The sequence below is a fragment of the Haliotis rufescens genome, unplaced genomic scaffold (assembly GCF_023055435.1).
Source record: "Haliotis rufescens isolate VD_foot unplaced genomic scaffold, xgHalRufe1.0.p SCAF_10, whole genome shotgun sequence".
NCBI classification, from domain to species: Eukaryota; Metazoa; Mollusca; class Gastropoda; order Lepetellida; family Haliotidae; genus Haliotis; species Haliotis rufescens.
Window position 1 is genome coordinate 36,011,066 of NW_025963780.1, and position 12,228 is coordinate 36,023,293.

The following is a 12,228-nucleotide window of genomic DNA, read 5'->3' on the forward strand; positions in this document are numbered from 1 at the left end:
TAGTCCAGTAAGCAATGATAACACTATTAACTTGAATCTGCCAAAACGAAGAATTTTATTTAATATTTGAGCAATCAAACATTCAAAGGAGTGTGGTATGGAACATAAAATATTCTTCAGGGAATGGTGAAGGCCTGTCAACAGAACAGGGATAACCTTGCTATAAAAGTCATAAATAACACGACCTGTGAAGATTCTGGGGTAGAATAGGTCTTCAGCAACCCATGCTTGTCGTAAAAGGCGACTAACGGGATCGGGTGGTCAGGCTCGCTGACTTGGTTGATGCATGTCATCGATCCCAATTGCGTGGATCGATGCTCATGATATCAATCACTGGATTGTCTGGTCCAGACTCGATTATTTACAGACCGCCGTCATATAGCTGGAATATTGCTGAGTGCGGCGTTAAACAACAAACAAACACTTAAAACTCTTGCTATAAAAGTCATAAATAACATGTAAATAATACTGTTGATGAAGCATGACTAACTCAATATTCAACAAATAAAATCATTTGAACAAAATAACTCAAGAATTTTGTAAAACAGATGACCAAATAAAACTGGGATCCAAATCACAACTGAATTCCATACAGGTTTCACGGTGGAGTTTGTGTCATCCCTTCACAATGTCTCAAGTCTCACTAAATCAGCTTCTTCTCTGATACCATCCCTCTCTGTCTGGAGCTGAGGACATCTTCATTGAAGGTCGTGTCAGGTGAACCCTGAGCGAACTTTGACTGTCCAATCAAAATTAAGGATGTGTGGGTTCTTGAGCCAATCAGCTGTCAGCTTTCTGAAATGATTCGGCTTCATGTTTTTACCACCTCGATTTCAGAATTTCAATTTGTACGAAGGAAAGCCAACACAGAACACGAACATTCCGACAGTGGTACTTCACTTTGTGTGTAGATGCCCAACACTCAGAAATTACTGGATTTATGAAATATCTACAAGAATATAATAGTGCTTTCTACTTTTTACTTTTGGAATTTGTTATTTTTGTTAGTTTTTGAGATACAGAAATCAGATATGCTGGTTTGAATGCTTTGCTCACTTGTCAAGAATTGAGAAGCCTCAGCTCTGATTGGCGGATTACCAAGTTCACCAGATTCGACCTACTGTGGAGGTGACCACAGCCCTTCACGCAGAGAGGCAGAGAGGCATTGCATCGGAGTAAAGGATCTGATTTTAACTACTGACATTTCATTGTCTCCATTCCTTCTCAATATATTTACAGTGAACTGATAAACTCACTTAAATCTAAATCCTTTGTATTCACAACAGCTGTTGTTGATGCCTGGTTGCTGCCATATTGAACCAACTTCGCAACCATGCTCCATTTGTGAGTGTCAAGGTCATATTTATACATGTCCTTGCTTTCCACCGATCGAGACTTGACCAGACCATGACGCCTCGATGACATCCGACGAAAGCCCCCACAGACATAGATGCAGTCATCGAGGAGAGATGCAGTCATTACTTTCCGATCATCGGGAAAATCATCTCCAATTTGAAATTTTAGTGTTTCTGGATCAAATATCTCAATGGCAGTTGTGTTCTGAACTTTCGTACCTCCGCCTAAAATGTAGATCTTGTCTTTATAACTTATTGCCGTGCTTGCGAGTCGCGGGTTAAGTATTTGTGTGTCCAGAATGAACCACGTGTCATTGGGAATGGAGTACTGCAACACTGTTGTGAAGAGTTCCCCGTTGCTGTCCTCACCACCGAATACATACACACTATCCTTGTACACAGTCGCTGTGTGATGTGATAGGCCCGTTGGCATTGGTGCCATCTTTTGCCACAGATCAAAAACAGGATCATACGCCTCCACAAGTTCCATTGGAACTCCTTGCGGATACGACACAGCACCACCAAACACAAATACTCTCTCCTCCACAGCACAAGCGGCAAAAGCAGATCTGGCAGTGTTCATTGGATGACATAGCTTCCATGTTCTGTCTTTCTGCTGGTACTGATACACTGAGTCTTGCGCCATACCTTGTTCTTCAAGATGGTAATCATCATAGAATATGCCACCGATGAAATAAATCTGATTTTGATTGTTGGTAACAAGCTGGTAAAAGTCGACCTTGAACTTGAAGTCAAATGTTGGGTGATGTTTCACACCTAAATAATTCTTCCCAGTCGTTGGATCAAAACAAGAAAAAGCCCTTTGGGCTTCCGATTTACCTCCTCCTGAAAATATCAACATCTGTTTCCGAAACATGCCATGACGACGACAAACACTGAGCTCAAAATCATCGGCTATTTTCTGCTTTTCTTCCTCTGAATCTTGGCTGTTCATTCCAATTCGGCACAACTTTGTCATGGAAACAACTGCACGACAAAATGGATTCCCCTCAACTAATGGGTGTGCGTTAATATGTTCACAAATATATTCCTCATCAACAAGCAGAAGTCGAAGTCTACCAAACAAATCTCCAAAAAACCTCTTCCTTTCATCGATATCATATTCTGTCCATTTCACAAGGAACTGGAAGATTGTTTCCTCTTTATCAACATTTATTTCATTTGACGAGATCAGTTCCTTGATGGCAGCCTTCTCCAGTTGCATCATGCCCCCTTCCTCCACCATTTCACTGAAGTGATCAAGGATGTAGGACTTTGCCGCCTCCTTCAGCGTGTCAAGACACTGATAATCTCCCAGGTTGTACACGTCCAGGCAGTTGTCCACACAAATAGCTCTCATCATGTGATCGACACAGTACGATGCTAAGGTGTCAAGCTGAAACATACTGGACGCTGTCAAAATGGACTGCACGTTGTCATGAGATATTTCAATTGGTAGGCAGTACATGAACTTCACTGCCATTTCCAGAGCGGAGTAGGTGATGCTACTGATGTACACCATTTCCTGGTCCCTTTCGCAGTAATCTCGGAACATGGCTCTGAAAAAAGCAATTTGTAAAATTAAAAGAGAGACCTTCTGATCCGAGGTCACATGCTTTATCCACATGTTAGTTTGTTGTTTAACGCTGCCATTTGCTCAGCAATATTTCATCTATTTGACGACAGTCTGTAAATTATCAAATCTGGACCGACAATCTAGTGATTGATTATAATCATTGATCTACACAACTAGGATACGATGACATGCATCAATCAAGTCAGCAAACCTGACCATCATATCCCATTAGTCGCCTCTTACAACTCATCTCCAGACCAATTACAACATTTCCAACCAAACACAATGTTTCTGATTACAACTATTCTCTTATTTTATTCCATGAGTATGCAGACAATAAATGAGGTGGAGTGCTTACAAATCAAGCATATAGATCAAGATGAATCTGAGATTCAAACCATCGATCAGTAGATCCTGACACATCTAGGGGACACAACTCCCCATAGCAAATGTTGGTGCCATACAAATGTAAGCAACCTGTGTCGCTATAAGTAATCAAAGTTACTGTACTGTAAATCCTGAAATTAATGCATCTCCAAGAGAATGTGACCGCTGGCCCCTAGCCAAAAATGCGACTCGATATGAATGCGACACCCCCCTCCTCTCAAGCATCAGTGGATTTATATCTAAAGGAAATGTCCCCTGTCAGGTTTACAGGAGAATCCTCACCTTTATCCAACCTTACATTAATCCAATCACACACCAAAAAACACCGCATATTAGCGCTGAGTAGAGTACTTCCGCTAAAACAATACAGGCGCGCTGGCTCGTGTTGGCCTTTGACACAGTCGCAAAGCGTAGCTCTAAGTTGATATTTCTGCTACCCAAACTTTATTATTGTTGATATAAATAAGATGTTAAATAATGCGAGCAAAGACCACTCGCATTTTTCGCATTTAATTCACGCTCGCGTAAATTTTAAGATTTACAGTATATGAAAGACAAACTTTAAGTTTAACTCGAGCTAATGAAAACATAGTACACTGAACAAAGATATTCCCTGACTTCTTTTGTTCAGCAAAAATCAAGACAAAGTCTATGATGCCTGGCTACAAAGTGATTTCCTGTGAAGGGTCATGTACCTGAAGTATGGACTGCTGGCAGCAAGGACACTCCTGTGGCAGTGGAGGTCTTTGTCCTCAGCAACAAGAATGACATTCGTCAGTTCTTTACATGTGAAAAGTTCTTGAATTCCCTCCAAGAGATGCTGCTGTTGGCTGTTCATGGTTGATTTCCTGGAACAGTGGTATCAGTCTCTGATAGACATTCTCTGTTCACATACCAGAGGATGGATTACAACTTCTGTATTTACAAAATTCATATTTTGAATATTCTTCCTTCACAAGTGTTTTTTTTTTTTAATTTAGCCATATAATTTGTAGTCATTTCAAAATATGATCACAAATTCTTTTGCTTGCATGATTTTATTCAATCTCAATGTGCTGTAAACAATATTATCCTTTATTATTTTACCGCCTGCATTTTGATAAAATTACACAGAAAATCTGTAAAATAAAAAGGAAAAGTAGAAATATATCACTTTCATGAATGGTGCTCTGACTAATGCTGTCAGTGAGCAGTGAGCAGAAAGGCCTAACGACATTTAGAAATATTATCATTTTTCTGTGCTACCTTCACAATCTGCTCAAGAACAAAACCTTCATAAGTGATGATTTCTTCCTTAATTTGGGAAAATACATTACATGAGTTCTCAGTTTTATATTAAATTGTTTAACGCAAATTAAGAAACTTTGACTTTTTTATTTACAAGAAAAAATAAAATATTGGGGGGAAATTACCATACTTCGCAAATCTCAATAAATTACAGTATCAGTTAAAGAAAAAAATATTAGAATATAAAAAATTAATTGTAGATCTACGTACATCTTTCTTTTTATATTAGGGCTTAAAACTTAATTTCAAACTTATATTATTATACCTTACTTTAAGAATGTCAGAATAAAAGTAATGACAAACACACTTTTTGTGACAGTTTAAACTCTCAAAGGTCTTTTTTTATTTGAGATAACACTTTTGGAGTAATGAAATTACGAGAATCTATAAGCCATAGCGCATAGCCATTTATGGTAAACCTCCTCGCACTTGGATTGAAAGATGAAATATGATACTCTTATGCGTAATTAGTGAAAAGCATATGATTTAACATAAATCAGCTAAATTAAAAATAACTGACATGATAGTTTCAGTTGACGAAATGAATAACTATCGGGTACCTGCTCGCATAGTTTGACCGGAAAATGTCAGCGATGCAATGAAACGCGTAAGCTGCTGCAGATGCATGTAGGCATCGCTTGTTACGATGTGTAGAGTTCTCAATTTTGACGCTGTAAAGAGTCAAACATGTCGCAAACAACATGTAGATTATTTCCTTACACATGTGCTTAAATAACTTTTACTTAATACGAATTAACTGCTTAGTAACTGACACACCAAGTAGTTATTTCATATTGAAACAGAATTTAATAAAAGGCGAAAGAATGATATCATGTATGTTCTTAGGGGCTTTGCCGGAAGTTGAAACTCAACATGGTTGCCAAAGACGTTGTCGAAAAGTCTTGACAGAGAACGTTCGCGTTTATGAAGAGTCAAGAATCGAAATGAACTTTAGAGATGCTTACAATCCAACAAGAGGGGTGAAAGAAGACTTCAGCAAACTTCTTGAGACGTTTTCTACACGAAAGACTGTTCGATATGAGGATTTTGCTGAACTTTGGAGATCAATGAAGTTCTCGTACCTGTATGCTGGGCGTAAAAATGACAGAGAATGTCGAGAAGTATGCACTAAGCATTTTATGAAGAGTAATTTTAAGTGTTAATTGTAAGGTGACATCTCCTGGATCTTGTTTTTCTTTCCAAACCAATTCCTACCGATAGAGAGTTCGTACCTCTAAATTCGGGAGAAGTGCACTTTACCGGGCGCACTTTTTCAGATCCAATTAGCGCTGTGGGGGAACGAACACACTTCGCCGGCTCACTGGCTTGGCTAATTAATGCGTTAATTAGCCGACGATCTACCACTGAACCACGAGCGCTATCACATGTAATCAGTGCTTGTTTAACAGGTCATTAGCACCCCATTAACAAGCATTGCGTAATTCAATAAACAATGAATTGCGCATCTGTGTGACGTCATTGTCCGCTCTCCCATTAATCTTCTTTTGAAACCACACCCGCCATTGTTTATGTCAACACGACCGACCAATCGGATTAACCGGATTAACGCTTGAAAAGGAAAGAAATTATGGCTAACCCTTGCCCAAAGCAAGCTAACCCTAAGGACCGAAAAGGGGTGTTGGATCGTAATGACGTGTAAGTTTCCCTAAGACCAAAAAGGGGTGTTGAATCGTAAAGACGTGTAAGTTTCCCTAAGACCGAAAAGGGGTGTTGGATCGTAAAGACGTGTAAGTTTCCCTAAGACCAAAAAGGGGTGTTGGATCATAAAGACGAGTATGTTTCCCTAAGACCAAAAAGGGGTGTTGGATCGTAAAGACGAGTACGTTTCCCTAAGACTGAAAAGGGGTGTTGGATCGTGAAGCGAGAGTCACTAGAGCATGAGCCATGGTGACAGTATAGCGAGACAGTGGTAGCACTATAGCACAGTAACTGAGTGGATGTTTGAGCTCGGGCTGTGCCCGGTAAACTGCATTGTTGCCGAAAATTCGTGACCCTATTTCTTATTTCTCAATATTCTTCTAGACATTATCGTTCTGACGCGTGACCTGTAATGGGATGTCCTCAGATCTTTGTTAGCGGTAGCGAAAACTAAGATCTGATTTTAATGAGATTGGGACAAATTGTTACACTGGTTCAATTTATCATCATCTCTTAACATGTAATCTTTGATCTGCTACACAATTTTTGTTTTTATTTTTCACAATTTATTATCATCTGTTAATCTTTGATCTGCTACACAATTTTTGTTTTTATTTTTCACAATTTATTATCATCTGTTAATCTTTGATCTGCTACACAATTTTTGTTTTTATTTTTCACAATTTATTATCATCTGTTAATCTTTGATCTGCTACACAATTTTTGTTTTTATTTTTCACAATTTATTATCATCTGTTAATCTTTGATCTGCTACACAATTTTTGTTTTTATTTTTCACTAAACTTTTGGGTCTGGGGACAATTTAGCCATAACCACCAGTGACAACAGTTCACTTTTTGCAGCACTGGCCCCAAAATGGTCAACATGATAACCTCTATCATGTCTCTAAACTGGCGACTATATAGGTGCATATCAATTTGCTCAAGCTAACAGTTTTGTCTTGTCAAAGCAGACCTTATATTTGGAGCATGTTATCATGATTGTACTTATAAATGATTCATCAATAAAATATATTTTTAACATGTTTAACAAAACTGAATTTCATTTATCAGTAACAACAATCTCCTCATTCACTGTTTTACTTTTCTAGTTCTATGAGGAGATTAACCATATTGCCCTTAGTTTTCACCTGCTGCCGTACGACTTCCAAGTGAGGGCCGGGGGCCTGTACATTCTGTATGGCCTCTACTTCACGCAGCCCTGTGTTCCCAAAATACCGGTCAGTAGTCTTATACAGTTGTCACCATTATGTTCTCAAACTGATTGAATATAAGGTCCAGTTCTATTTACTTCCAGAGACTACTTTCATTTTTTAAGGTACATCTATAACCCTGATAACCAATAACCATGGTAACTGTATCAGTAAAATAGTTTTCTTCATCATGTTACCATGGTTACATCATCAGTGTTCCTGTTTACAGGTAATTATCATTTTTTTACCGGTAAAATTAGGCTTGGACCGATAATTCATGTGACTGCCAGTCCCTGTAGACCGGCAAATAAAGTACCTTATAAATCTTTGTTGTTGAACAAAACATAGGCAATATTCATATAAGTATATATTTTTTTTCGAACTAAGTCAGCTTGTCTGTCACCATCAGGGTTTCCCCTTGGCTAATTTTAGTGCAAGGAAATAACATTTCGCTTTTCTTCAAGGTTAAAGATACATTTGTAGCGACTTATATATACATAGACATACATGTATATATAGAAGAAATATTCAAGAAAAAGAGAGAGAATTGTGTCAACTTTGTGTGAATGACGTGTGGATCTAACTAAGTAACTTCAGAGATGATGTCATTGCACTGAACATGATGTTGAAGGAATTAAAACCAGGTAATACCATACATTTTTTTTATTTGTTGAAAGTTGGGACTGGCGAAAATTAGGTGGGACTTGTCATATTTAGAGTTGCCAGTCCACCAGGACAGGCAGTTTCAAATGCTAGCTGGAACACTGATCATGTACATATGTTAGTGATACGTCGGGAAAAATAATACCGTATTCGACATAATAAGCACCCAGGGCGCTCTCAAAATTAGAAATAGGGGGCTCTTATTAAAATATTATTTTGGTGAAAAAAAACAGAGTTGAAAGATAAATTTAGTGGTTTATGCTGACAGCCAGAAATATTTATGTACGGCAGATATATTTTTCCAGAATGTAATTGCCCATAATTAATGGTGCATATAACACAGGAGTGCGTATTATACGAGAATGAATAAGTCTTGTTTTCATTGATCAATTGGAAGGGGTGCTAATTGGGATTGTTCACGTGCCAATATATTAGCAAATATCGCCGTGGGCGCTTATTAGAGCGGGGCACTTATTACGTCGAATACGGTAGGCCTAGATACATGATATATGGATTGTCTATAATACTATGTATGCCACCCAAGGGGATGCTGGGTGAGAATTGGTCCCCAGCAACCCATGCTGGCCATTAGAAGAACTTAATGGATTGGATGGTCATGCTCAGTGACCTTGGTTGATCATGTTGAAGGCATGTCAACATATCCCGACATTGTGGACCATTGCTCATAATATCAACCAGACTTTTTCACAGGCCGTCGTCACATACCTGTAATATTTTTAAGTACTCCATTGAAGAACAAACACGCCTGTTACATGGGTCTGGATATCTTGGATATGGTTGTTGGTTTGTTTGTTTGTTGTTTAACGCCGTACTCAGCAATATTTCAGCTATATGATGGCATTCTGTAAATAATCGAGTCTGAACTTGACAATACAATGGTTGACATCATGAGTATCAACCTATGCAATTGGGATACAATGACCTGCATCAACAATGTCAGTGAGTCTGACCTCCTGATCACGTTGGTTGCCTCATACGACTAGCATGGTTTACTGAAAACCAGTTCTAACCCGGATCTTCACAGGCCTCTAGTTTGAAGTATAAACCTTTAAGCACATGTGAAAACTATTATTGATAGGGATTTGAACGTTAGAGTGAATAAAATCAACCCCGACACCCTGAACTGAGAGTGTTATTCTTACCAGAATAAAGTTATATAACTGTCCATTACTGGTAACATGCATTCTATGATGCATCTTCCCCAGGCAAGAGAGTTAACTGACTATAAAACTCCAGTTTCCATCCTTGTCGAAATAGGCGCGACCCGTTGTTATTATGAGTTATGTCCCTTCTGAGCCTCTCCTATGGACCAGTCCGATTCCATTACATGCATTTGTTTCAAACAAAATGGCGGCACCCAGTCAAGACAATCTGATCGATAATCAAGATCTTTATTGTAATAAAACAGGTCTAACATCGTGAAGTGCATCAAATCACGCCAGCACCTTGATTAAAAATATGAAAAGGTTTGGAAAATATCTGTTGTCAACGAGCTGGCAGTACACATGCTTTGCAAATCCTGCAATCGACCGAAATCTGCACGACAGTTTACGAAACCGGATTTTGATTTTGATTTTGATTGGACTATGCATAGACTCGTTAGTCCAGTCAAAATGTAACTCCATAATACCAGCCTAGTTCGGCAAGGGTGGAAACAGGACTTTACAGTCAGTTGACTCCCTTGCCTCGGGAAGATGTACATATACATGATGATAATATTGACATATTGTTACATAACGGAAATAGTGTTCAGTCCAGTATTAACCCCAACATGACTACTTGGCTGCCTCTAGATTCATGGGTTGCCTCATATGTTTCCAGTTGATGAGAATGAGGAGGAGTCAGTTCACTATCTTGCCTCGGGAAGATGTCTATGATGTGGATTTGTTTAAGTGATTCCCACATCCACCAGCATGCTCTATATTAATTATATACAATATATGTGTCTCCCCTAAAGCCCAGTACACTTCCTCTCTATCGTCCTGTCGCATGTCTACTTGCAGGTATTTCTTTCTTGACCTTAGAGTTGAAGTTATTTGTTAATTTGTTGAATCATTTGTCAGCATAAACATGATTAACAATCCTAATTTAAAGTCAAGTTGTTCTTTTGTTACATGGGCGGTCGGGTAGCCTTGTGGTTAAAACGTTCGCTCATCACGCTGAAGACCCGGGTTCGATTCCTGACATGGGTGCAATGTGTGAAGCCCATTTCTGGTGTCCCCCGCTGTGATATTGCTGGAATATTGCTAAAAGCGGCCTAAAACCAAACTTACTCACTCTTTGGTTACAGATACGAGTGACCCACAAAGCATGGAAACAGATTATGGACTTCCAGCAGAGTGTGCACTCCCAGAAGCATTACGATGTGGAATACGTGTTTCAGAAGCTGTTTATGCAGCATGCCTTTCTATTTGTGGCTACACCAAGAGAGGTATGTACAGGAGCAGCACAGCGTCCTTGTCAGCCAGGCTGTTGTTGCTGGAAGATCTCAGTGTGAGGAATACATCTTTTATTGAACTGCACATTGCTTTACCATGTTGACACTGTTCTGAAAGAGTAAATACAATGATATGTATTTCAGAATGGTCATTAATATATCGCATGTAACTGTTTTCAATGCTGTCTTCATTGCTGGTATCTGTAATATCACGGTTATGGCTGTCATGTTTCATTGAAGTGTTATCACATCACAAAACACTGACGATGTGATACAAGATACTCCATCCCTCATATCCTGTTGTATTGATTCATATTTTACAAGTTATAATTCTGCATAGATTTTCAAAAAGTTAAATTTACGAAGTTTGGGAAAAACCCAGCCTGATACCCAAGCTAGTGTCAGCGTGAATGAGTCTATGACCAGTCATACAAGTCCAACACAAAGTAGTTTTGTTTGTTTGTTGTCACACCTAGCTATATGAAGGCAGTCTGAAAATAATCGACTCAGGACCAGACAATCCAGTGGTTGACATCATAAGCTTTGATCCGCATGATCTAAGCAATTAGGATACAATGACATTCATCAACTAAGTCAGCGAGTCTGACCACCTGATCCCGTTAGTCACCTGTTACGATAAACATGGGTGCTGAAGACCTATTGTGAACTGGATCTTTACAAGATACAGATTTATAGATTGCAACAACCATGCATCAGTGTGGTTGCAGGGAACATCAATACATTCATACAAACAACAGTTAAGCATGTTGAGTATTATGATATGTATCATATCAGGACTGAAGTACAGTTAAAACATATCTAAGGTTATCTAAGGTCTGCAATTAACTGTGCAGAGTAGCATCCCTTGGGCATGCCAGAAACCTATAATCGTAAGTTCGAATTCCGGTTCACTCCAGTTATGTTTCTAGGTTTGTCAGCACCATACCCGTGCTCGTGGGTTTCACCAAACTGGTAAGGGTCTAAGACCTGCATCACTTCGGGCTTTCCTCCCACATTAAACTGACACGCCGCGATATAACTGGAATACTGTTAAAAGCAGCATTAAACACAACTCACTCACTCGCTATTAAGAGCTGGATGGTGAATGGTGTATAGTTGGCATGAAACATTGAAATGATATGATATGCATCACGGTGCACTGTCTTGGGAAAATTGAAAACTTTAACTGTGGCAGATGAATGCGGAAGCTGATCAACACAAGTGCTGATATTGGACTTGGTTTTCAGGTGTACATCAAGTCGAAAGACAAAACCCAGACGGACAAGGTTGTCGACTCTGACAGTCTGACGAAAGACAGCCTGAACATGGAGGACTCCGTGTCGACTGTGTTTACTCCTGATATTCTACAGGTTTGTGAATTCTGACCCATTTAAAATATACAGGACAAATACTTTTCAAAACACTGGTTTTAGAAATCCAGGGGCCAAACTACCCATCTTGTTCCGTGATGAAACATGGTACACTCATGATTCTGTAATGCTGTAAAAACATGTCGCCAATAAAATGTTTTTAAAGAAAAACTTAACATTTTAATCTTCTTTAGATTTCATATGATGCTTTTGGAAAATGTTCATTGTAGTGTGACTTATTTCAGCCAAACATATAATGG

At 38.9% G+C, this 12,228-nt stretch overlaps 2 protein-coding genes across 4 annotated transcripts in view; one reads left to right on the forward strand and one right to left on the reverse strand.

Annotated features, from left to right (window-relative positions):
* LOC124131041 (snRNA-activating protein complex subunit 1-like) overlaps nucleotides 1–12,228 on the forward strand; it is a 30,805-nt gene that overhangs the window by 4,389 nt on the left and 14,188 nt on the right. Inside the window, exons 1-4 of one of the 3 annotated variants that reach the window (XM_046494114.2) lie at nucleotides 5,444–5,726; nucleotides 7,376–7,504; nucleotides 10,452–10,592; nucleotides 11,846–11,968. In XM_046494114.2, the coding sequence (XP_046350070.2) occupies nucleotides 5,550–5,726; nucleotides 7,376–7,504; nucleotides 10,452–10,592; nucleotides 11,846–11,968 (570 nt within the window). In that variant the 5' untranslated portion in view covers nucleotides 5,444–5,549. Of the gene's footprint in view, nucleotides 1–5,443; nucleotides 5,727–7,375; nucleotides 7,505–10,451; nucleotides 10,593–11,845; nucleotides 11,969–12,228 lie in introns of those variants that run through there. The other 2 variants (XM_046494115.2, XM_046494116.2) reach the window with 2 other exon arrangements.
* Nucleotides 317–5,356, reverse strand: LOC124131039 (kelch-like protein 41). The gene is made up of 3 exons (XM_046494112.2): nucleotides 5,166–5,356; nucleotides 4,014–4,166; nucleotides 317–2,914 (listed from the first exon to the last, which is right to left on the reverse strand). Exons 1-3 carry the CDS (start codon nucleotides 5,327–5,329, stop codon nucleotides 1,234–1,236), a joined length of 1,998 nt encoding a protein of 665 aa, XP_046350068.2. The 5' UTR covers nucleotides 5,330–5,356; the 3' UTR covers nucleotides 317–1,233.

Excerpts from the sequence above, each read along its gene's own strand:
- LOC124131039 (XM_046494112.2), bottom strand. The coding sequence starts at position 5,329 with ATGTGTAAGGAAATAATCTACATGTTGTTTGCGACATGTTTGACTCTT. Across the intron at positions 4,167-5,165 it reads CGGTCAAACTATGCGAGCAG|GAAATCAACCATGAACAGCC; the intron begins GTACCCGATAGT and ends CCACTGTTCCAG. Across the intron at positions 2,915-4,013 it reads GCCAGCAGTCCATACTTCAG|AGCCATGTTCCGAGATTACT; the intron begins GTACATGACCCT and ends TGCTTTTTTCAG.